Source organism: Bos javanicus, chromosome 8 (assembly GCF_032452875.1).
Source record: "Bos javanicus breed banteng chromosome 8, ARS-OSU_banteng_1.0, whole genome shotgun sequence".
NCBI classification, from domain to species: domain Eukaryota; kingdom Metazoa; phylum Chordata; class Mammalia; order Artiodactyla; family Bovidae; genus Bos; species Bos javanicus.
Genome location: NC_083875.1, coordinates 1,106,627 through 1,130,586, shown reverse-complemented (window position 1 = coordinate 1,130,586; position 23,960 = coordinate 1,106,627). Strand labels below are relative to the sequence as shown.

General features: G+C 39.8%; 1 protein-coding gene across 1 annotated transcript in view; it reads right to left on the bottom strand.

Annotated features, from left to right (window-relative positions):
• Nucleotides 1–23,748, bottom strand: part of ANXA10 (annexin A10) — a 70,939-nt gene extending 47,191 nt beyond the window's left edge. Inside the window, exon 1 of the mRNA XM_061424888.1 lies at nucleotides 23,526–23,748. Coding sequence (XP_061280872.1) covers nucleotides 23,526–23,543 — 18 coding nt within the window. The 5' untranslated portion in view covers nucleotides 23,544–23,748. The remainder of the gene's footprint in view (nucleotides 1–23,525) is intronic.
• Between the last annotated feature and the right edge of the window lie 212 nt (nucleotides 23,749–23,960).

Below are 23,960 nucleotides of genomic sequence, written 5' to 3'. Positions count from 1 at the left end.
GATTCTTTCTCCATATAAGAATTTTAGGTGAAGAAAGGTCATTATGGATGTGAGAGTCAGACTGTGAAGAAAGCTGAGTGCTGAAGAATTGATGCTTTTGAACTGTGGTGTTGGAGAAGACTCTTGAGAGTCCCTTGGACTGCAAGGGGATCCAACCAGTCCATCCTAAGGGAGATCAGTCCTGGGTGTTCACTGGAAGGACTGATGTTGAAGCTGAAACTGCAATACTTTGGCCACCTGATGTGAAGAGCTGACTCATTGGAAAAGACACTGATGTTGGGAAAGATTGAGGGCAGGAGGAGAAGGGGATGACAGAGGATGAGATGGTTGGATGGCATCACTGACTCGATGGACACGGGTTTGGATAGACTCATGTGATGGACAGGGAGGCCTGGCGTGCTGCGGTCCATGGGGTCACAATGAGTTGGACACGACTGAGCAACTGAACTGAACTGAACTGATTTATTTATTTTAACTGGAGGATAAGTATAATACTGTGATTTTTTTTGCCATATGTCAGTAGGAATCAGCCCCAGGTACACATGTGTCCCCCATCCTGAACCCCCACCGACCTTCCTCCCCACCTTCTCCCTCTAGGTTTTCCCACAGCACTGGCTCTCGGTATCCTGCGTCATTCATTGAACTCACACTGGTCATGTATTTTACACACGGTAATGCACATGTTTCAGTGCTATTCTCTCAAATAATCCCACCCTTGCCTTTTCCCACTGAGTCCAAAAATCTGTTCTTTACGTCTGTGTCTCCTTTGTTGCCCTGCATGTAGGATGGTCGGTACTGTCTTTCTAAATTCCACATATGTGCATTAATATATAATATTTGTCTTTCTCTTTCTAACTTACTTCAGAAAGAAACAGGCTTTGTTTTCTAAGATGTGGTACCTATATACAATAGAATATTGACAGATTTCATGATATCTATATGATATTATGATAAGATAGAGATTACATTTAATGTGTGAATAGAATATTATATATATGTACAATATATACAGGCTTTGTTTTCTAACCCTAGCCCTAACCCTAGGCTTTGTTTTCTAAGATGTAGTACATATATACAGTTCAATATTACTCAGCCATAAAAAAAGAATGAGATAATGGCATTTTCTGCAATATGGTTGGAGTTAGAGACTGTCCTGAGTGAAGTAAGTTGCTGCTGCTGCTGCTAAGTCCGACTCTGTGCGACCCCAGAGACAGCAGCCCACCAGGCTACCCCATCCCTGGGATTCTCCAGGCAAGAACACTGGAGTGAGTTGCCATTTCCTTCTCCGAAGTAAGTTAGAGAAAGACAAATATTGTGTGATATCACTCATATGGAATCTTAAAAATTGATACAAATGAACTTAAACAAAATACTGAGTCACAGACTTTGAAAACCATCCCCCTTACTTCCTTCCATGCATGGAACAGATTCCGGTGGGAATATTTTATCATTAAATAATTAACCGACACTTAGTATAATCATGTTAGCAAATAAGAATGTCTCTGACAAAAGTTAAAACATCATTTGTGATCTCATTGTCTACAAATTATTGGTAAATATTTAGTGGCAACAACAAAAGGAAATATCTGCCAAGTCCTCTTCTTGTGCTTTTCGTATCTTTACATATAACTGTGTTTGTCCAAATGGAATCATGTTTTACATATTTGGTAATTTGCCTTTTCCTGTGGGCTTCCCTGGTGTCTCAGAAGGTAAAGAATCTGCCCGAAGTGTGGGAGACCTGGGTTCAATCCTTGTGTTGGGAGGATCCCCTGGAGGAGGGCGTGGCAACCTGCTCTGGTGTTCTTGCCTGGAGAATTCCTTTTCCTAGTGTACCAGTCTATAGGAAATAGCTTACAGTCTCTTCTGTTCTTTTCTTTGAAGATAAAATTATGCAGCAGCTCTAAAAATACTACTCAACCTGACTTACAAATAATCTAATTAATAATAAGGTATCCTAACACTCTTTTAGGTCTCGTCTATATCATTTGAAGAGACCTGACTCATACATGTGTACTGAGTCATGTCTGCCTCTGCGATCCTATGGGCTGTAGCCCACAAGGCTCTTCTGTCCATGGGATTTCCCAGGCAAGAATACTTGAGTGGGTTGCCATTTCCTTCTTCAGAGGATTTTTCTGACCTGGGGATCGAATCTGCATCTCTTGTGTCTCCTGAATTGGCAGGCAGGTTCTTTACAACTAGCGCCACCTGGAAAGCCCAAAGAGACCTGAAATCCACATCCCAAACAGAACAAAGTGTACGTGTGGGTTTGCAGACCCTGGTGTTCTGAGGTGAAGGAGGCTTCTGTACCTCTTGCTCTCTTCCTGCCTACTCTGCAATTTAAACAGTGCCTTTATGGTCTCTGTTTGATTAGAGGTTATCAACAAGGCTGTAGCAGGCAAGGCAAGTATTCTTTGTTCTACATTACATATGAAAATGATAACTCAATGTTTGTGTAACACCCTTGGCTTAATAATTGGCAAACCAGAATAATAGTGTTCTGACGTTAAACCCAGTGCTTTCCGTGTATATCTTACTTCTCATTCCTATTCTCTCTCTTTTTTTTAACTCTTTGTTCTTATATTTAAAAAAAATTAATGCTGCTTTCATATTTGTTTGTGTATTTTTTAAAAAGATTAAAAAAAACCCTAGTGCCCATAACATAGTATAGAGGGAATAGAGATATCATAACTTCAAATTTTTAAAGGTTAATTGGGAAGCAAATTCAATATAGGATCCATAGCTCAAACTCAAGGAACATGTGGAGTCTTGAATTTCAATCTTAAGATAGAGATTATGTTGCAGTTAATGAGCGAAGAATTGCATTTCAGGATTTATTATAACAGTTTCTACAAAACGAGGCTACTCCTAGATGAATGGTGATTTCAGCCACTCTACACTAATTTTATATTTTTAGAGGTTGGTAACCAGCAGTCTCAGGAGCAACCCCACATCTAGGGAGCAGTGACTGCGTGGGCACAGGAGGGCTGAGAGGAGCTACTCCATGTTCAAGGTTGGAGGAGCGGCGGTGAGGAGATACCCCTCGTTCAAGGTAAGGAGCAGTGGCTGCACTTTGCTGGAGCAGCTGTGAAGAGATACCCCACATCCAAGGTAAGAGAAACCCAAGTAAGACGGTAGGTGTTGCGAGAGGGCATCAGAGGGCAGACACACTGAAACCATACTCACAGAAAACTAGTCAACCTAATCACACAGACCACAGCCTTGTCTAACTCAATGAAACTAAGCCATGCCGTGTGGGGCCACCCAGGATGGGTGGGTAATGGTGGAGATGTCTGAAAGAATGTGGTCCACTGGAGAAGGGAATGGCAAGCCACTTAGGTATTCTTGCCTTGAGAACCCCATGAACAGTATGAAAAGGCAAAATGATAGGATACTGAAGGAGGAACTCCCAGGTTGGTAGGTGCCCAATATGCTACTGGAAATCAGTGGAGAAATAACTCCAGAAAGAATGAAGGGATGGAGCCAAAGCAAAAACAATACCCAGTTGTGGATATGACTGGTGATAGAAGCAAGATCCGATTCTGTAAAGAGCAATATTGCATAGGAACCTGGAATGTCAGGTCCATGAATCAAGGCAAATTGGAAGTGGTCAAACAAGAGATGGCAAGAGTGAACATCGACATTCTAGGAATCAGCAAACTAAAATGGACTGGAATGGGTGAATTTAACTCAGATGACCATTATATCTACTACTGCGGGTAGGAACCCCTTAGAAGAAACGGAGTAGCCATCATGGTCAACAAAAGAGTCTGAAATGCCGTACTTGGATGCAATCTCAAAAATGACAGAATGATCTCTGTTCATTTCCAAGGCAAACCATTCAATATCACAGTAATCCAAGTCTATGCCTGAACCGGTAATGCTGAAGAAGCTGAAGTTGAGCACTTCTATGAAGACCTACAAGGCCTTTTGGAACTAACACCCCAAAAAGATGTCCTTTTCATTATAGGGGACTGGAATGCAAAAGTAGGAAGTCAAGAAATACATGGAGTAACAGGCAAATTTGGCCTTGGAGTACAGAATGAAGCAGGGCAAAGGCTAATAGAGTTTTGCCAAGAGAATGCACTGGTTATAGAAAACACCCTCTTCCAACAACACAAGAGAAAGCCCTACACATGGACATCACCAGATGGTCAACATCGAAATCAGATTAATGATATTCTGTGCAGCCAAAGATGGAGAAGCTCTATGCTGCTAAGTCACTTCAGTCGTGTCCAACTCTGTGCGACCCCATAGACGGCAGCCCACCAGGCTCCCCCGTCCCTGGGATTCTCCAGGCAAGACACTGGAGTAGATTGCCATTTCCTTCTCCAATGCATTAAAGTGAAAAGTGAAAGTGAAGTCACTCAGTCCTCTATACAGTCAGCAAAAACAAGACTGGGAGCTGACTGTGGCTCAGATCATGAACTCCTTATTGCCAAATTCAGACTGAAATTGAAGAAAGTAGGGAAAACCACTAGACCATTCAGGTATGACCTAAATAAAATCCCTTATGATTATACAGTGGAAGTGAGAAATAGATTTAAGGGATTAGATCTGATAGACAGAGTGCCTGATGAACTATGGACTGAGGTTCATGACACTGTAGAGGAGACAGTGATCAAGACCATCCCCAAGAAAAAGAAATGCAAAAAAGCAAAATGGCTGTGTAGGGGAGGCCTTACAAATAGCTGTGAAAAGAAGAGAAGCAAAATGTAAAGGAGGAAAGGAAAGATATCAGCATCTGAATGCAGAGTTCCAAAGAATAGCAAGGAGAGATAAGAAAGCCTTCCTCAGCGATCAATGCAAAGAAATAGAGGAAAACAACAGAATGGGAAAGACTGTAGATCTCTTCAAGAAAATTAGAGATATCAAGGGGACATTTCATGCAAAGATGGGCTCGATAAAGGACAGAAATGGTATGGACCTAACAGAAGCAGAAGATATTAAGAAGAGATGGCAAGAATACACAGAAGAACTGTACAAAAAACATCTTCACGACCAAGATAATCACGATGGTGTGATCACTGACCTAGAGCCAGACATCCTGGAATGTGAAGTCAAGTGGGCCTTAGAAAGCATCACTACAAACAAAGCTAGTGGAGGTGATGGAACTCCAGTTGAGCTATTTCAAATCCTGAAAGATGATGCTGTGAAAGTACTGCACTCAATATGCCAGCAAATTTGGAAAACTCAGCAGTGGCCACAGCACTGGAAAAGGTCAGTTGTCATTCCAACCCCAAACAAAGGCAATGCCAAAGAATGCTCAAACTACCGCACAATTGCACTCATCTCACACGCTAGTAAAGTAATGCTCAAAATTCTCCAAGCCAGGCTTCAGCAATACATGAACCGTGAACTTCCAGATGTTCAAGCTGGTTTTAGAAAAGGCAGAGGAACCGGAGATCAAATTGCCAACATCTGCTGCATCATTGAAAAAGCCAGAGAGTTCCAGAAAAAACATCTATCTCTGCTTTATTGACTATGCCAAAGCCTTTGACTGTGTGGATCACAATAAACTGTGGAAAATTCTTCAAGAGTTGGGAATACCAGACCACCTGACCTGCCTCTTGAGAAACCTATATGCAGGTCAGGAAGCAACAGCTAGAACTGGACATGGAACAACAGACTAGTTCCAAATAGGAAAAGGAGTACGTCAAGGCTGTATATTGTTCTTTAGAAGGAATAATGCTAAAGTTGAAACTCCAATACTTGACCATCTCATGCGAAGAGTTGACTCATTGGAAAAGACTCTGATGCTGGAAGGGATTGGGGGCAGGAGGAGAAGGGGACGACAGAGGATGAGATGGCTGGATGGAATCACCAACTCGATGGACGTGAGTTTGAGTGAACTCCGGGAGTTGGTAATGGACAGGGAGGCCTAGAGTGCTGCAATTCATGGGGTTGCAAAGAGTCTGAAAGGACTGAGCGACTGAACTGAACTGAACTTCAGCAGCAATCTCAAAGCACAGTCATCTGTTTCACAAATAGAAATAGGCTCCTGGTGATTAGAAATTCCTTACCTTTGTAACAGAGATCAGTGATAACTTTATCTGGTAAACTGCCTGTTCTTGAGAGGTTAATGAGAAAAAGAGTGGCTTTTCTGGGCTACCGTTTTACTTCCTTTTACACCCTGAAAGACTGTTGTGGAAAAAGAATCATGATACTCTTTTCCCACCAGATTTTACCTTTATATTAATGCTTGATTCTAGCTGGGTTGACTTTTTTTTTTTCTTTTTTCTGAGTTAATATTAACTAAAGCAAGAGAATATGGTTTTTAAAGAATTTTCAGCTAAATAAAATTCTGGATGGATAATCTGTAAATAAGTTGTTTAGCTATAAAATGAAGGAAATTTGTATTTCTTTATTAAGGAAAATTTAATGCAAAGATTTTAGGATTTCATAATAATTTCAATAGATACAACATATGACTAATACATTTTACACAGTTAAAGTAGTGGCCAGTTTAGGGCATTTTTTGCTTTGAATTATTTTAAATAAATATTCTGCAAAGCAGTTCTGTTTCATTCTGTGAATGAAGATGTATACATCTAAAAAAAAGCAAAACAAACACACACAAAAACACAAAAGCAGAAAACAGCAATAACAATAACCATTTATGGGCTTTGTGTATAGTAATGGGAAAGAGATCATTGGGATGGTATTATTTTACAGCTTTTCTTAGATATTTGGTAGACCCACAGGCAATGTACAATGGAAGTAAGAGTTTGTTTTAACCTTTTATACTGGCTTCTCCCCTGGGTCCCAGTTTTGATCTTCAAATTAGCGTTCACACTTGAAATCACATAATATGGGCAGTGAGGGTTGTGGGGAAAACTCGTAGAGTAGGTGAGACTCTTGCAAGTATTAAGGTATCACAGGACTAGATAAAAAAAAAAAAAAAACCACACACAAAAGCAGAGAATATTAGTGAAGATAAAATATGGAGTCATAGTAAATGTGGAAGCCATTCATCACTACAAGATTTCTTTATACACATTAGCTGTGCTTCTGCCATCATTGCACCAAGGATGAAGACAAAAGGACCACTTGGTACCTTGACTGGTTTTATATCAGTTGGTTCACAGGTCTCTACTTCCTTAATGAAAGGCATGATGGTATCATAGTAAGGGATCAGGGAGACATTAGTTAACTTTGTGGTTAGATAAAGTACTTTTAAATTGTGTAAAAAAGCAAGAGAGTTCCAGAAAAACATCTGCTTCTGCTTTATTGATTATGCCAAAGCCTTTGACTGTGTGGATCACAACAAACTGTGGAAAATTCTTCAAGAGATGGGAATACCAGACCATCTGTATGCAGGTCAAGAAGCAACAGTTAGAACTGTACTTGGAACAACAGACTGGTTCCAAATAAGGAAAGGAGTATGTCAAGGCTGTATATTGTCACACTGCTTATTTAACTTATATGCGAAATGCTGGGCTGGATGAAGCAAAACTGGAATCAAGATTGCCGGGAAAAGTATCGATAACCTCAGATACACATATGACATCACCCTTGTGGCAGAAAGGGAAAAAGAACTAAAAAGCCTTTTGATGAGAGTGAAAGATGAGAGTGAAAATGTTGGCTTAAAACTCAACATTCAGAAAACTAAGCTCATGGCATCTGGTCCCATCACTTCATAGCAAGTAGATGGGAAAACAGTGGAAACAGTGAGAGATTTTATTTTGGGGGGCTCCAAAATCACTGCAGATGGTGACTGCAGCCATGAAATTGACAGATGATTGCTCTTTGGAAGAAAAGCTTTGACAAACCTAGACAGCATATTAAAAAGCAGAGACATTTCTTTGCCGACAAAGGTCCATGTAGTCAAAGCTATGGTTTTTCCTGTAGTCACATATGCATGTGAGAGTTGGACTACAAAGAAAGCTGAGTGCTAAAGAATTGATGCTTTTGAACTGTAGTGTTGGAGAAGACTCTTGAGAGTCTCTTGGACTGCAAGGAGATCTAACCAGTCCATCCTAAAGGAAATAAGTCCTGAATATTTACTGGAAAGACTGATGCTGAAGCTGAAAACTCTAATACTTTGGCCATCTGATGCAATGAACTGACTCATTGGAAAAGACCTTGATGCTGGGAAAGATTGAAGGTAGGAGGAGAAAGGGATGACAGAGGATGAGATGGTTGGATGGCATCACTGACTCGACGGACATGAGTTTGAGCAAGCTCCGGGAGTTGGTGATGGACAGGGAAGTCTGGTATGCTGCAATCCATGGGGTCACAAAGAGTTGGACACAACTGAGCAACTGAACCAAACTAAATTGTTTAAAGTACTTAAAGGTAATTTTTAGTTTCTCAAGAATACCTGGTTTAATTGCATTTAAATAGTGTTATGCTTTTAAATGAAAAAGTTGATCAGTGTTCTGATAAATAGCAATCAGTATAAGAGATCTCATTGTAAAGAAAAGATCTCAGAACTCTCAAATGTTTAGGAAGGAAAAGACAATTCAGAATCTAATTTTATGGTAAATATGCCCCTATTTTTAATCTTCATAGTAACCTGTCAGCCAGGTGTCAAACACCACAGTGATACTAAGATCTAATCAGAAAATGACAGCCACCTGCTTCAATGGGGGATCCAGTTTTATTTAATTTTTCAAAATAATACTCAATTGGTCACTTTTACACTTTGAAGTGTTGGTAATGCACCTAGAGTTTTCCTAATAGGTACTTAAGTACAGTGCTCTTTTCTGCTATAAATTGCATTTAGCATGTTTTTATATTACTTTTCTTACTTTAAAAATGTAATAGCTATTCTTGAGAAATGTAAGTGTTAAAGCAGTACTAGTATTAAGATAATTTGAAAAACTTGAGAACATGTGTTGAGGAGACTAAAATCCATTAACATTCATGTGATGTCTTATATTACAGGAAAGACTTCTGCCACATAAACATGGGTGTGTTGGACAGGAGTCTGTGGTGTGGGCTGCACCACAGAAGGCATATATTAATCTTTCTGAAAAGTGAAGGTTGGTAGAGAAAGATACTTATTTGATAGACAAACCATAGGGAAAATGTGGCAAACAGTCAAGATGTTTATATAACACTAATAGTGGGATTTGGGGCTTCTCTGGTGGCTCAGTGGTAAAGAACCTGCCTGTCATTGTAGGAGATTAAAGTTCAATGCCTGGGTCTGAAAGATCCCTTGGAGAAGGAACTGGAAATCCACTCCAGTATTCTTGCCTGGAGAATCCCATGGACAGAGGAGCCTGGTGGGCTACAGTCCACAGGCTCACAAAGAGTCAGACACAACTTAGCAATTAAACAACAGCAACATAATAGCAGGATTTTAACACTGGTTGCTTCATTGTGCCGTTTTCATGAGGCTGTAATTTTCTGGCAATGCAGTGGCCACCATTGGCATCCACACTGCAGAGTGAAGTGGACCACCTGGCTGGGGCTGCAGAGAAGGTTCTAGATGCCCATTTTGTAACTCAGCCACTCAGCAACCTAGGAGAGGGGAAGAGTCTCTAAATTAGAGGTGGGATTACTTGGTTGGAGGTGACAGTGTCCTGAGACCCTCTGCACTGCCATGGGAACCAAGGTGAAGGGTTCCAGGGTGGGGGTGTCTTTACCAAGGGAGCCGCTACAGAACTTGAATGTGACCATGGAGTCCTGACTACACAGCGACTCACACTGGACAAAGCCTAAAGCTGAGACTGCCCAGCTGCCCGAGGTGGGGAAGGCAGCTTTCCTGGGACTGCCAGCCCCAAGTGTTTATTCCGTCCAGAGTTGGAGGGGAGGTAGGCATGAGTGCGTTTACCACCAGCCGAGTGAGGGCCACAAAGCAGGTGCGTTAAACCCGAGTTAATCTGAAGGGCTCTGGTTCCATGTCTTCCTTCAGTGGGTAACAGGAACTTTGAAAGCAGACAGATACACAAACCTAAGGAGAGGATTCCTGGAGCAAGAGGTGTCCTGAAACCACAGTGGCCCCAGAGGCATCCTCTGTGGCCACAGGGCATCTTGACTGCACATTACTTAAACATCCTTGATCCACACGCTGTGGAGCTTATATAGACGCTGTGTTCACCTGAGTTATTTTGAAGAATGAGGTATTATGTCAATCAGAGGTAGTTGCTTTTTTATTGAAGTATATAGTTGATTTACAATATTGTGTTTCAGTTGTATAGCAAAGTAATTCATTTATAAGTACACACACACACACACACACACACACATATATATATATATATATTTTTTTTTTTTTAAGAGTCCTTTCCCTTATCAGTTCAGTTCAGCTCAGTCACTCAGTCGTGTCTGACTCTTTGCAACCCCATGGACTGCAGCATGCCAGACTTCCCTGTCCATCACCAACTCCTGGAGTTTACTCAAACTCATGTCCATTGAGTCAGTGATGCCATCTAATCATCTCATCCTCTGTCATCCCCATCTCCTCTCACCTTCAATCTTTCCTAGCATCAGGGTCTTTTCCAATGAGTCAGTTCTTTGCATCAGGTGGCCAAAGTATTGGAGTTTCAGCTTTAGCATCTTCCTTCCAGTGAAAATTCAGGATTGATTTCCTTTAGGATGGACTGGTTGGATCTCCTTGCAGTCCAAGGGGTTCTCAAGAGTCTTCTCCAACACCACAGTTCAAAAGTATCAATTCTTTGGCGCTAGGCTTTCTTCACAGTCCAACTCTCACATCCATACATGACTACTGGAAAATCCATAGCTTTGACTAGACGGACCTTTGTTGGCAGAGTAATGTCTCTGCTTTTTAATATGCTGTCTAGGTTGGTCATAACTTTTCTTCCAAGGAGCAATCATCTTTTAATTTCATGGCTGCAGTGATTTTGGAGCCCCCAAAATAAAGTCTCTCACTGCTTCCATCGATTCCCCATTGATTTGCCATGAAGTTATGGGACCAGATGCCATGAGCTTAGTTTTCTGAATGTTGAGCTTTAAGCCAACTTTTTCACTCTCTTCTTTCACTTTTATCAAGAGGCTCTTTAGTTTTTCTTTGCTCTCTGCCATAAGGGTGGTGTTATCTGCATATCTGAGGTTATTGATATTTCTCCCAGCAATCTTGATTCCAGCTTGTGCTTCATCCAGCTCAGCATTTCTCATGATGTACTCTGCATCCTAGGTTAACATCATCATAAGTTAAATAAGCAGGGTGACAATATACAGCCTTGACATACTCCTTTCCCAATTTGGAACCAGTCTGTTGTTCCCTGTCCAAGTCTAACTATTGCTTCCTGACCTTCATATAGGTTTCTCAAGAGGCAGGTCATGTGGTCTGGCATTCCCATCCCTTGAAGAATTTTCCACAGTTTGTTGTGATCCACACAGTCAAAGGCTTTGGCATAGCCAATAAAGCATAAGTAGATGTTTTTCTGGAACTCTCTTGCATTTTTGATGATCCAATGGAATTTGGCAATTTGATCTCTGATTCCTCTGTCTTTTCTAAATCCAGCTTAAACATCTGGAAGTTCACAGCTCACATACTGTTGAAGCCTGGCTTGGAGAATTTTGAGCATTACTTTACTAGCGTGTGAGATGAGTGCATTTGTGGAATAGTTTGAGCATTCTTTGGCATTGTCTTTCTTTGGGGTTGGAATGAATACTGACCTTTTCCACTCCTGTGGCCACTGAGCAGTTTTCCAAATTTGCTGGAATATTGAGTCCAGCACTTTCACAGCATCACCTTCCAGGATTTGAAATAGCTCAACTGGAATTCCGTCACCTGCACTAGCTTTGTTCGTAATGCTTCCTAAGGCCCACTTGACTTCACATTCCAGGATGTCTGGCTCTAGGTGAATGATCACATCATCACGATAATCTAGGTTGTGAAGATCCTTTTTGTACAGTTCTTAGGTGTATTCTTGCCACCTCTTCTTAATATCTTCTGCTGCTGTTAAGTCCATACCATTTCTGTCCTTTATTGAGCCCATCTTTGCATGAAATGTTCCCTTGGTATCTCTGATTTCCTTGAAGAGGTCTCTAGTCTTTCCCATTCTATTGTTTTCCTCTAATTCTTTGCATTGCTCACTGAGAAAGGCTTTCTTATCTCTCCTTGCTATTCTTTGGAACTCTGCTTTCAAATGGGTATATCTTTCCTTTTCTCCTTTCCTTTATATGTTATTACAAATTATTGAGTGTAGTTGCTTGTGCTATACAGTAGGTTCTTTTTGGTTACCTATTTTATATGTAGTAGTGTCTGTATTTTAATCCCAATCTCCTAATTTATCCCTGCTTTCCCCTTTGCCCCAATAACCATAAGTTAGTTTTTATGTCTGTGAGTCTGTTTCTGTTTTGTAAATAAATTCATTTGTGTCATTTTTGTTTTAGATTACACATATTTGTGATACCATATATTATTTGTCTTTCTCTGTCTGAGTTAGTGTGATAATCTCTGGGTCCACCCATGTTCCAGCGATTAGCATTACTTTATTCTTTTTACAGCTGAGTAATATTCCATTGTCTATATGTACCATATCCCCTGTATCCATTCATCTGTTGATGACCACTTAGGTTGTTTCCATGTCTTGGCTGTTGTAAATAGTGCTGCTCTGAACACTGGGGTATATCCTATTCCTCATTATAACCATTAGCTTCAACCTGTAACAATACTTAGGTTTTAATTGTTCTTCTGAGAGTTTCATGGGACTCTACCATTTTCAAGAATCAACTTTATATAAAATTAGAAATGTTAAGTTTGTTGAGATGTAAAATGAAAACTGTAAGTCTTATAGGTATCCACAGATAAATTTGTAGTACTTTCCATTTTTTATCTCAGAAATTCATAATAAATGCTTTAAAATATTATTTATCTGTAATTGTTTCTATCATGTAACATCAACAAGTTATTACTGAGCATAACAGTTTTCAAGACTTTATGGAATTTTTCTGATCAAAATTAGGCAGGAGGAACAAAGTCGACTACTCCTCAGTTTCTTTCTGTTATTAAAAGAACACTTATAGCATTAAATGCAGATGTTAGAAAAAATTATCAAATTAAAAATTTAAGATTTCATGATAAAAAATAGGAAAGATAGTAGAAGATTACACTAAAATTAACAGAAGGTAAGAAATGATAAAGACAAAGTAGAAATCAATAATGGGGAAGGCAGTGGCACCCCACTCCAGTACTCTTGCCTGGAAAATCCATGGACAGAGGAGCCTGGTAGGCTGCCATCCATGGGGTCGCTAAGAGTTGGACACGACTGAGCGACTTCACTTTCACTTAATACTTTCATGCATTGGAGAAGGAAATGGCAATCCACTCCAGTGTTCTTGCCTGGAGAATCCCAGGGGCGGGGAAGCCTGTTGGGCTGCCATCTATGGGGTCACACAGAGTAGGACACGACTGAAGCGACTTAGCAGCAGCAGCAGCATTAGAAATCAATAAAACTGAAGAGAAAAATACATGAAATAAATGAAATGCAAGAAATGAAATCACAAGCTTGTATTCTGAACAGCAATAGAATTGGTAAAACTCCAGCCAGGCTGACAAAAACAGAAAAAATACAAACTATAAATATGAATATATCTGAGACATCATTACAAAAAAGGAATGTTAAGAACAATTCCATGTCCATAAATATGATAATTTAAATTTCTTTTCCTTGACAGACAAGAACTATCAAGCTTTACTCAAGAAAAACAAATAAGATGAATAGCCAGATCCTATTCACTTCCCTATTCTAATTCATAGTTAGCATTGCATCAAGAGGAAGAACTTCAGGCACATAGTTTCACTGGAGGTTTTTATCAATCATTCAAGGAATAAATAATAGCCAATTTCATAAATTCTCTTATAAGAAATAGAAGAGAACACTTTCTACCTCATTCTGTGGAGCCAGAATTGCACTAACCCCAAATCTAACCATTACAAGAAAAGAAAATTACAGAACTGTAACTTAGTAGGTGATTGCAGCCATGAAATTAAAAGACAATTGCTCCTTGGAAGAAAAGCTATGACAAACCTAGACAGTGTGTTAAAAAGAAGAGACATCATTTTGCCTACCAAGGTCCATCTAGCCAAAGCTATAGTTTTTCCAGTAGTCATGTATGGATGTGAGAGCTGGCCCATAAAGAAGGCTGAGTGCTAAAGAATTGATGCTTTTGAACTGTGATGATGGATAAGACTCTTGCAAGTCCTTTGGACAGCTAGGAGATCCAACCAGTCAATCCTAAAGGAAGTCAACCTTGAATATTCATTGAAAGGACTGATGCTGAAGCTGAAGCTCCAATATTTGACCACCTGATGTGAAGAACAGGCACATTGGAAAAGACCCTGATGCTGGGAAAGACTGAAGGCAGGAGGAGAAGGAGGAAGTAGAAGATTAAATGGTTGGATGGCATCACCGACTCAATGGACGTGATTTTGAGCAAACACCGGAGATAGTGAAGGATAGGGAAGCCTGGAATGCTGCAGAACATGGGGTCACAAAGAGTCAAACACGATTTAATGAGTGAACAACAAAAACTCTTAGTAACACAGATGCAAAAAGTGCCCAATCTAAGAAAATCCAGTGCAGCAATATGTAAAAACAATAAGTAGCATGACCAAATAAGGATTATTCCAAGAATGCAAGACTGATTTGATGTTCAAAAATCAATCAGTTTATTTTGTTATACCAGAAATCAAAGGAACTAAAACAGCTGAAACAGATTTGAAAAAGAAAAACATAATTAGAGGAATAATTGTGATTTTAAGAATTATTATGAGGTCACAGTAAGAATGAGATTGTGATATTAGCTAATGTTTTAGAAAATAAGATGAATGGAACAGAATAGAGAATGAAGCAACAGACAAATAATCTTGAGTAAGTTGTAAAAGCAGTTCAATGGATAAAGAATAGTTTCAAGAAATTGGCCTATAGAAAGTGAACATCAATATGCTAAAAATTTAAGCTTGACTTATACCTCCCACCTCATACAAAAATTAACCCCCACTTTCTCTTAGGCCTAAATAGAAATGTTAAGTGTGTGAAATATCTGGAAGAAAATATAGAAGAAAATCTGCATGACTTTGGGTTAGTCAAAAGTTTTTAGTCACGACAACAAAAATGTAGTCTATAAATACAAAAAGATAAATTGAACTTTGTCAAAACTTAAACCTTTTGCTCTGTGAAAAATCTTAAAAAATGAAGACAGGGAATTCCCTGGTTGTTCAGTGGTTAGGACTCCATGCTTCCACTGCAGGGAGCATGGGTTTGAAACCTGGTTGGGAACCTAAGATTCCACAAGGCATGTGGTTTGGTGAGGGGGAAACAAAAAGGACAAGTAACAGAATGGGAGAAAATATTTGTAAAACATTCCCTCGTGGGTCAGTGATAAAGAATCTGCCAGCAATACAGGAGACCTGGGTTCAATCCCTGGGTTGGCAAGATTCCCTGGAGAAGGGAATGGCAACCCAACTCCACTGTTCTTGCCTGGAGAATCCCATGGACAGAGGAGCCTGGCAGGCTACAGTCCATGGGGTCACAAAGAGTCAACAAAACTGAGCGACTAACACTTAAAGATGCTAAGAGATAAGCAGACACATTTTCAATGATGGTATGGTAAATAAGTATATGAAAAACTATTGACATCATTTACGTTAAAAAGTTCGACATAAAGCGACAGTGAGATATAGCTGCATACATTGCTGGGTGGAAGGCAAAACTGTGGGCTGCTGAGGAATAACAACTGAGAAGTTTCTTGTAAAGTTTAAACACAGTCTTATCATACAGCCTGATGATCTCAATCCTAGATATTTGTCTAAAAGCAATGAAACCCTATGTTTATTCAAAAACCTTAATTTAAGTGTTCTTAGAAGCTTTATTTGTAATTGCTAAAAGTTGAAAACAAGCCAGATATTCTTCAAACTGAATAGATAAACAGACTGCAGAACACCCATTCAATACTGCTTTTCAGCCATAAAACGACAACCTCTGAGTCATTCAACAAATTGGATACATGTTAAATGCATTCCACTAAGTGAAAGAAGCAAAATCCAAAAGGTTTGATAGTATGTGATTCCTTTTATGTGAAAATCTGGAAACTCTGTTAGAACTAGGGTAATGGTAACTAGGTCAGTGTTTGCCAGGGTTTGAGGGCTGGGGTCTTTGTTGACTCCTGACAGGAAGTGTGTATGGTGTTTGGGGTGATGGAAGTGTCTATAAGGAAATATATTGGATCCATAACTCAAAACTCTTACAACTGTATACTGCAAAGCACATATTTTACCACACGTGAATTTAACAAAATGAGCTATGATGGAGAGGAACCTGACAGGGAACACAGATTGTAGCAAAGCTGTTTAAATTGCACATGAACCTTGTAACCACAGTCAAGTGGATTGGGAGAAAGAAAGAGCCCTAAGTAACTTGGAAAAATAGCGTTTGACCAGAAACTGACACTCAGGATGAAAGGAACCCAGATAGTGTCCTCTTCCTGGCAGTTAACCATGCGTTAAACTTCATGGACGTGTGTTTGCATGTGTGTGTGCTCAGTTGCTCAGTCGTGTCCAACTCTTTGCAACCCCATATACTTTAGCCCTCCAAGCTTCTCTGTCCATGGCATCCTCCAGGCAAGAATACTGGAGCGGGTTGCCATTTCCTTCTCCAGGGGATCTTCCTGACCCAGGGCTCGAACCTGCATCTCCTGCACTGGCTGGCAGATTGTGTTCCTCTGAGCCATCAGGGAAGTCTTCATATACAAGTGCAATAGAGTTAAAGAAATGAGCACGTGCATTTTAGGTAGTTTCAGTTATAAATATGGAGAAGGTTGACATGTGGAGCCTGAATTAGATTGAATGTATCAATATGAAAACAGTGATAGATAGCTAGAGAGAGAAACCAGCCACCGTAGGTAACTGTACTGTGAACCAGCTGTGTGGACAGGGAGGTGCCTGCAAAGTCTGTTAGCATTCCTTCTGTCCCACTGTCTCTGCTGGCCCAGCTAACGTGTTTACCAAAGACGTTCTTTTCCATCTCCATGTGAATGGCCTTTCCTCCTCTGAGGTCCCAACCCCCTACCCCCAACATCCTCTTTGTCTTTAGCTGAGATGTTGTTTAAGCTGAGGGTCTCAGCCATTTTGGCGAGTGACTCAATTTTCTTGGGTCTCTCCCAGGTGTACATGCTTTTCTGTCAGGGAACGTTTAACAGGAGTATTCCTGTGTGCTGTTTCCTGTCTCTCATAAATCCTCTGTTCCTTATCAGTTTCTGGTAATGAGTGGAGTGGCACACTGCTCCCAGGACTGAGGTCATGAGATAAAACGCATGCATGGATTTCCTTCAGTAAACATTCTTACGACAAAAGTGCTTAGTCACGACCCTCTTTCTTGAGATATGGATTGTCTTCTGACATTATGATCATTGTTAATTCCTTGTTTCCTTGATAACAGTTGCTGTACGTCTGGTTTTCTGATCTTTATCATTGTCGAAAGAAATTCTTTGTACAACAGCCTATTATATACTTACAGAAAGATCATTAAAGCACCCTTGCTCCACCAGAGGCTTGGGTCCCCGTGACTTTCTTTCTCTCTCTCTCTCTCTCCCTCCCTCTGGCTAATTCTCTGGAGTGTGGAAACCCGCTGAGCTCATTTTCCTGTCCAGGCTTTCAAGACCTCTTCGAGAGGACATCCTGTGCCTTCATGAGTGGTGCAAGCCCTGTTCAAGGGTTTTATTGGTTCTTTACGTAAACCAGGGAATATTACTTTCTTTCTCTCTTTCACTTTTTTATCATCGATCTGGAACAACAGGTTCCAGTCCATTAAAGGACTGTAACACTTTTCAACTTCTGTGTGGTCTTCTCCTGTTCATCTGTCTCAGGCCCATTTAATTCTCAGACCAGCCAGAAGAACGTAGACAGATGGAAAATTCTTCCTCCCTGACAGGGCTATATTATTTGTACTTATTTTGGCCTGTAAAAACTAAAATAACATTTTTCTGAAACCATTTCCAATCTCTGAAGCATTCAAATTACTCCAAATCAGTATTATATGTGAGAGAAAGACCAAGTTCACTAAGGGAGGCAATCAGAAGTCACTGACCTCCTCTTGAAGGAGAACTTGACACATCCCTGTACGGTCACCCTACGGTGTTTGAAATGTATGTGAAATGACACAGAGAAGAAGTGCAGGGACTGAGGTCTCTAGGAGTTTTGTAGGTCATTAAATCATCGTAGGTTCAGGTGTGACCTTAGCTGCACAAAGAATTCTCACTTCATAACCAGTAATTTGTGTGTCATTGAGGGTTCATAAATCTGACCCATCTTTGCTTTGAAGGGACTACTGTACTCACTGTGAATATTTGCCTTTTTAAAACATGAGCTACATGCTTGATTAAACACACAGCTTGATTAAGTACACAAGTGATGAAAGGTACACAGAAGGTGTGTGACCCCACGTACAGTGCCTCTATCTTTATCCACCCTTGTTGTTGTTGTTGTTTTATTTACTCTTTAAAACAATGACATTTTGAGCCTGGCAACTAAATGAAAGCTTCAGTTCAGTTCAGATCAGTTGCTCAGTCATGTCTGACTTTTTGCAACCCCATGAATCTCAGCATGCCAGGCCTCCCTGTCCATCACCAACTCCCGGAGTTCACTCAAAATCATGTCCATCAAGTTGGTGATGCCATCCAGCCATCTCATCCTCTGTCATCCCCTTCTCCTCCTGCCCCCAATCCCTTCCAGCATCAGAGTCTTTTCCAATGAGTCAACTCTTCACATGAGGTGGTCAAGTATTGGAGTTTCAACTTTAGCATCATTCCTTCTAAAGAACACCCAGGACTGATCTCCTTTAGAATGGATTGGTTGGATCTCCTTGCAGTCCAAGGGACTCTCAAGAGTCTTCTCCAACACCACAGTTCAAAAGCATCAATTCTTCGGTGCTCAGCTTTCTTCACAGTCCAACTCTCACAGCCATACATGACCACTGGAAAAACCATAGCCTTGACTACATGGACCTTTGTTGGCATAGTAATATCTCTGCTTTTTAATATGCTGTCTAGGTTGGTCATAACTATCCTTCCAAGGAGTAAGTGTCTTTTAATTTCATGGCTGCAGTCACCATCTGCAGTGATTTTGGAGCCCTCAAAAATTAAGTCTGACACTGTTTACACTGTTTCCCCATCTATTTCCCATGAAGTGATGGGACCAGATGCCATGATCTTCATTTTCTGAATGTTGAGCTTTAAGCCAACTTTTTCACTCTCCTCTTTCACTTTCATCAAGAGGCTTTTAGTTCCTCTTCACTTTCTGCCATAAGGGTGGTGTCATCTGCATATCTGAGGTTATCGATATTTCTCCCAGCAATCTTGATTCCAGCTTGTGCATCTTCCAGCCCAGTGTTTCTCATGATGTACTCTGCATATAAGTTAAATAAGCAGAGTGACAATATACAGCCTTGACATACTCCTTTTCCTATTTGGAACCAGCGTGTTGTTCTATGTCCAGTTCTAACTGTTGCTTCCTGACCTGCATGCAGGTTTCTCAAGAGGCAGGTCAGGTGGTCTGGTATTCCCATTTCTCTTTCAGAATTTTCCATAGTTTATTGTGATCCACATAGTCAAAGGCTTTGGCATAGTCAATAAAGCAGAAATAGATGTTTTTCTGGAACTCTCTTGCTTTTTCAATGATCCATCAGATGTTGGCAATTTGATCTCTGGTTCCTCTGCCTTTTCTAAAACCAACTTGAACATCTGGAAGTTCATGGTTCATGTATTGCTGAAGCCTGGCTTGGAGAATTTTGAGCATTACTTTACTAGCATGTGAGATGAGTGCAATTGTGTGGTAGTTTGAGCATTCTTTGGCATTGCCTTTCTTTGGGATTGGAATGAAAACTGACCTTTTCCAGTGCTCTGACCACTGCTGAGTTTTCCAAATGTGCTGGCATATTGAGTGCAGTACTTTCACAGCATCATCTTTCAGGATTTGAAATAGCTCAACTGGAATTCCATCACCTCCACTAGCTTTGTTCGTAGTGATGCTTTATAAGGCCTACTTGACTTCACGTTCCAGGATGTCTGGCTCTAGGTGAGTGATCACACCATCGTGATTATCTGGGTCATGAAGCTCTCTTTTTTTGTACAGTTCTGTGTATTCTTGCCCCCTCTTCTTAATATCTTCTGCTTCTGTTAGGTCCATACCATTTCTGTCCTTTATCGAGCCCATCTTTGCATGAAATGTTCCTTTGGTATCTCGAATTTTCTTGAAGCATTCTCTAGTTTTTCCCATTCTGTTGTTTTCCTTTATTTATTTGCATTGATCTCTGAGGAAGGCTCTCTTATCTCTCATTGCTATTCTTTGCAATTCTGCATTCAGATGCTTATATCTTTGCTTTTCTCCTTTGCTTTTCACTTATCTTCTTTTCACAGCTATGTGTAAGGCCTCCCCAGAGAGACTTTTTGCTCTTTTGCATTTCTTTTCCATGGTGATGGTCTTGATCCCTGTCTCCTGTACAATGTCACAAACCTCCATCCATAGTTTACCAGGCACTCTGTCTATGAGATCTAGTCCCTTAAATCTATTTCTCACTTCCACTGTATAATCATAAGGAATTTGATTTAGGTCATACCTGAATGGTCTAGTGGTTTTCCCTACTTTCTTCAATTTAAGTCTGAATTTGGCAATAAGGAGTTCATGATCTGAGCCACAGTAAGCTCCCAGTCTTGTTTTTGCTGTCTGTATAGAGCTTCTCCATCTTTGGCTACAAAGAATATAATCAATCTGATTTTGGTGTTGACCATCTGGTGATGTCCATGTGTAGAGTCATCTCTTGTGTTGTGGAAGAGGGTGTTTGTTGTGACCAATGCATTCTCTTGGCAAAACCCTATTAGCCTTTGCCCTGCTTCATTCCGTATTCCAAGGCCAAATTTGCCTGTTACTCCAGGTGTTTCTTGACTTCCTACTTTTGCATTCCAGTCCCCTATAATGAAAAAGACATCTCTTTTGGGTATTAGTTCTAAAAGACCTTGTAGGTCTTTCATAAAAGCGCTCAACTTCAGCTTCTTCAGCATTACGGGTTGGGGCATAGGCTTGGATTACCGTGATATTGAATATTTTGTCTTGGAAACAAACAGAAATCATTCTGTCATTTTTGAAATTGCATTCAAGTACGCTTTTTTGACTCTTTTGTTGGCCATGATGGCTACTCCATTTCTTCTGAGGGATTCCTGCCCGCAGTAGTAGATATAATGGTCATCTGAGTTAAATTCACCCATTCCAGTGCATTTTAGTTTGCTGATTCCTAGAATGTCGACGTTCACTCTTGCCATCCCCTGTTTGACCACTTCCAATTTGCCTTTATTCATGGACCTAACATTCCAGGTTCCTATGCAATATTGCTCCTTACAGCATTGGATCTTGGTTCTATCACCAGTCACATACACAACTGGATATTGTTTTTGCTTTGGCTCCATCCCTTCATTCTTTCTGGAGTTATTTCTCCACTGATCTCCAGTAGCATATTGGGCACTTACCAACCCGGGGAGTTCCTCTTTCAGTATTCTTTCATTTTGCCTTTTCATACATGCCTGAGGTCAGGGGAGGCGGCTGAGAGGAGCAACCCCACGTCCAAGGAGCAGTGGTTGCTCAGGCACAGGAGGGCTGAGAGGAGCTACCCCACAAGGTCAGGACGGGTGGCGGTGAGGAGATACCCCTCGCCCAAGGTAAGGAGCAGTGGCTGCACTTTGCTGGAACAGCTGTGAAGGGATACCCCACGTCCAAGGTAACAGAAACCCAAGTAAGATGGTACATGTTGTGAGAGGGCATCAGAGGGCAGACACACTGAAACCATAATCACAGAAAACTAGCCAATCTGATCACATGGACCACAGCCTTGTCTAACTCAATGAAACTAAGCCATGCCCACCCAGGATGGGCGGGTCATGGTGGAGAGGTCTGACAGAATGTGGTCCACTGGAGAAGGGAATGGCAAACCGCTTCAGTATTCTTGCCTTGAGAACCCCATGAACAGTATGAACAGTATGGAATGAAAGCTTAGTAGAATGTATATGTATATTCACTACCTCTAAAGAATTGAACAATAATTCAAGCAGATTACTTTTATAGTGGTGACAAGAACAGGAGTCATCCAACTCTAAAATACAATAGGATTTATATTTTTTTAAAACCATAACTAATACATATTCCTTAGAACAATATGTCTGCTGGGGTTAATGTGTTTTTTTTTTTATAACTTGAAAAAATATTATTTCTTCCATGTTTTTAATCCTTCTCACTTAAAAATTAAATAGCACTAAGGTTGTAATTGCTAAATAGAATGATAAAATACATTCATATCTTGTTACTTTATTACAAATTGCCACATAATAAACTGAAAAGATAATCCAGAGTGGCCTATGAGTGAAACTGATTCCCACTTTTTCTCTAACAGGACCATGTAACACACAGTATCATATGCACAAATAGCCTAGAATCACTCTTTTGTACATCATACATGTCATGGTCTGTTAGCATCTTATTTTCCTGCTTCCTTCAAGTGTAGTGACCAGGATGTCTGAAGGTTACATAAATCAAAGCATAATTTAGAGACTCCACTGTATGGAGACTCCAACTCCATACAGTGATAATGAGACAGGAGGGTGCAGGGCTCAACCTTTGAAGGAATGACAGAGCCCAAAGATATGATGTAAACTGACTAGACCCAATTAATAAGATGATAAAGGAAATTTCAACTGCAAACAAGATCCTGAAATCTCAAGATAAAATTAAGATTCATGAACCAACAGTGATGGAAAGTAGCTACTTTTTAGGTTCCATTCAATATTTAATTTGAAAAGCAATATAAGTAAATAAAAATTTCTAGGGATTAATATTTTGTAAATAGGTAAATAACATCATTTTTGTGCCAAAGTTTAACCAAATAATTGTTTTCTTTTCTTTAATAAAATTTTTGCACTAAAAATAAAAGGCTTCTGGAAAGCATTTTTAATGATACAGATTTTTAGAAAATCCTCAACAAATGTACATATAATTTCCAAGGTTGTGCAAAGTGGATATCTTTTCAAATGATGTATATTTAAATAACTCAGTGTCTCCATAGGCTCTTCCAAAGTTCATGGACTGTTAGAGTAATTGGATCAAAGTGACTCAGACAAGGAAAAAAATAAAATGACTAAACTAAGTCTTACATTTGTTTAAATTCAAAATAATTGTTAAAAAATAAACTATATTTTCTGAACATACCATAGATTTTAAATAAAAATTAGCAACCAGGTTTACTTTTAGTTTCTTATAGAGAGAAGTAAGTATGGAGACAAAAATAGCTTATTACTACTTCAGTTAGAATTCTGAGTCAGGTAACTTTAGAAAGTAGGGATCACTGAATTAGAGAACAATACCTTATTTCAAAATTAGCACGAATTTGATATTTAATAACACAAACTTTGTTTAATAGTTACATTGGACACCTACTCATTAAAATTTTAATGAAGATAAATCAAAACACCAATATTTCTTGTCAAAAATGTCAAGAACCACAAATGAAATTTTGTAAACAAGGTTTACACATCTCGAAAAACTGAAGTTTTATGGAAATAGCCATTATACTCACATAGTCTCCGCAAAACATTTTGATGATAATGTTTAACTTCAGGGCAGATCAATTGGTGTTTAGTGTGTGGTCAGTTGAATAGACTTGTTTCACTGTGTCCCTAGAAAGAACTCAAGTTCACCGTTCAATCCAATTTAAGTGTGTCCACTGTCCACTTTGGTTTCTCAAGCAAGAAAACAGAAGGTCAGTTATGGACAAGCATTTATTAATATACTGAGCCACCAGTCACAGGCAGAATTAATGCACAAAACAAACAGAATCGGTAGCTTAACCCCTGGCTCTATGTTGATTTAAGAAACATTAATTATCAAACCAATCAAAGCAGTGTAATCTTTTGAGAAAGCTGGTGACTTACGGAAAGTGGGTTGATTAACCACATAGTTAATGATTTATTTTCTGCTTTGTCGTTTTTAACACTCAGACTTTTTCAGTTCC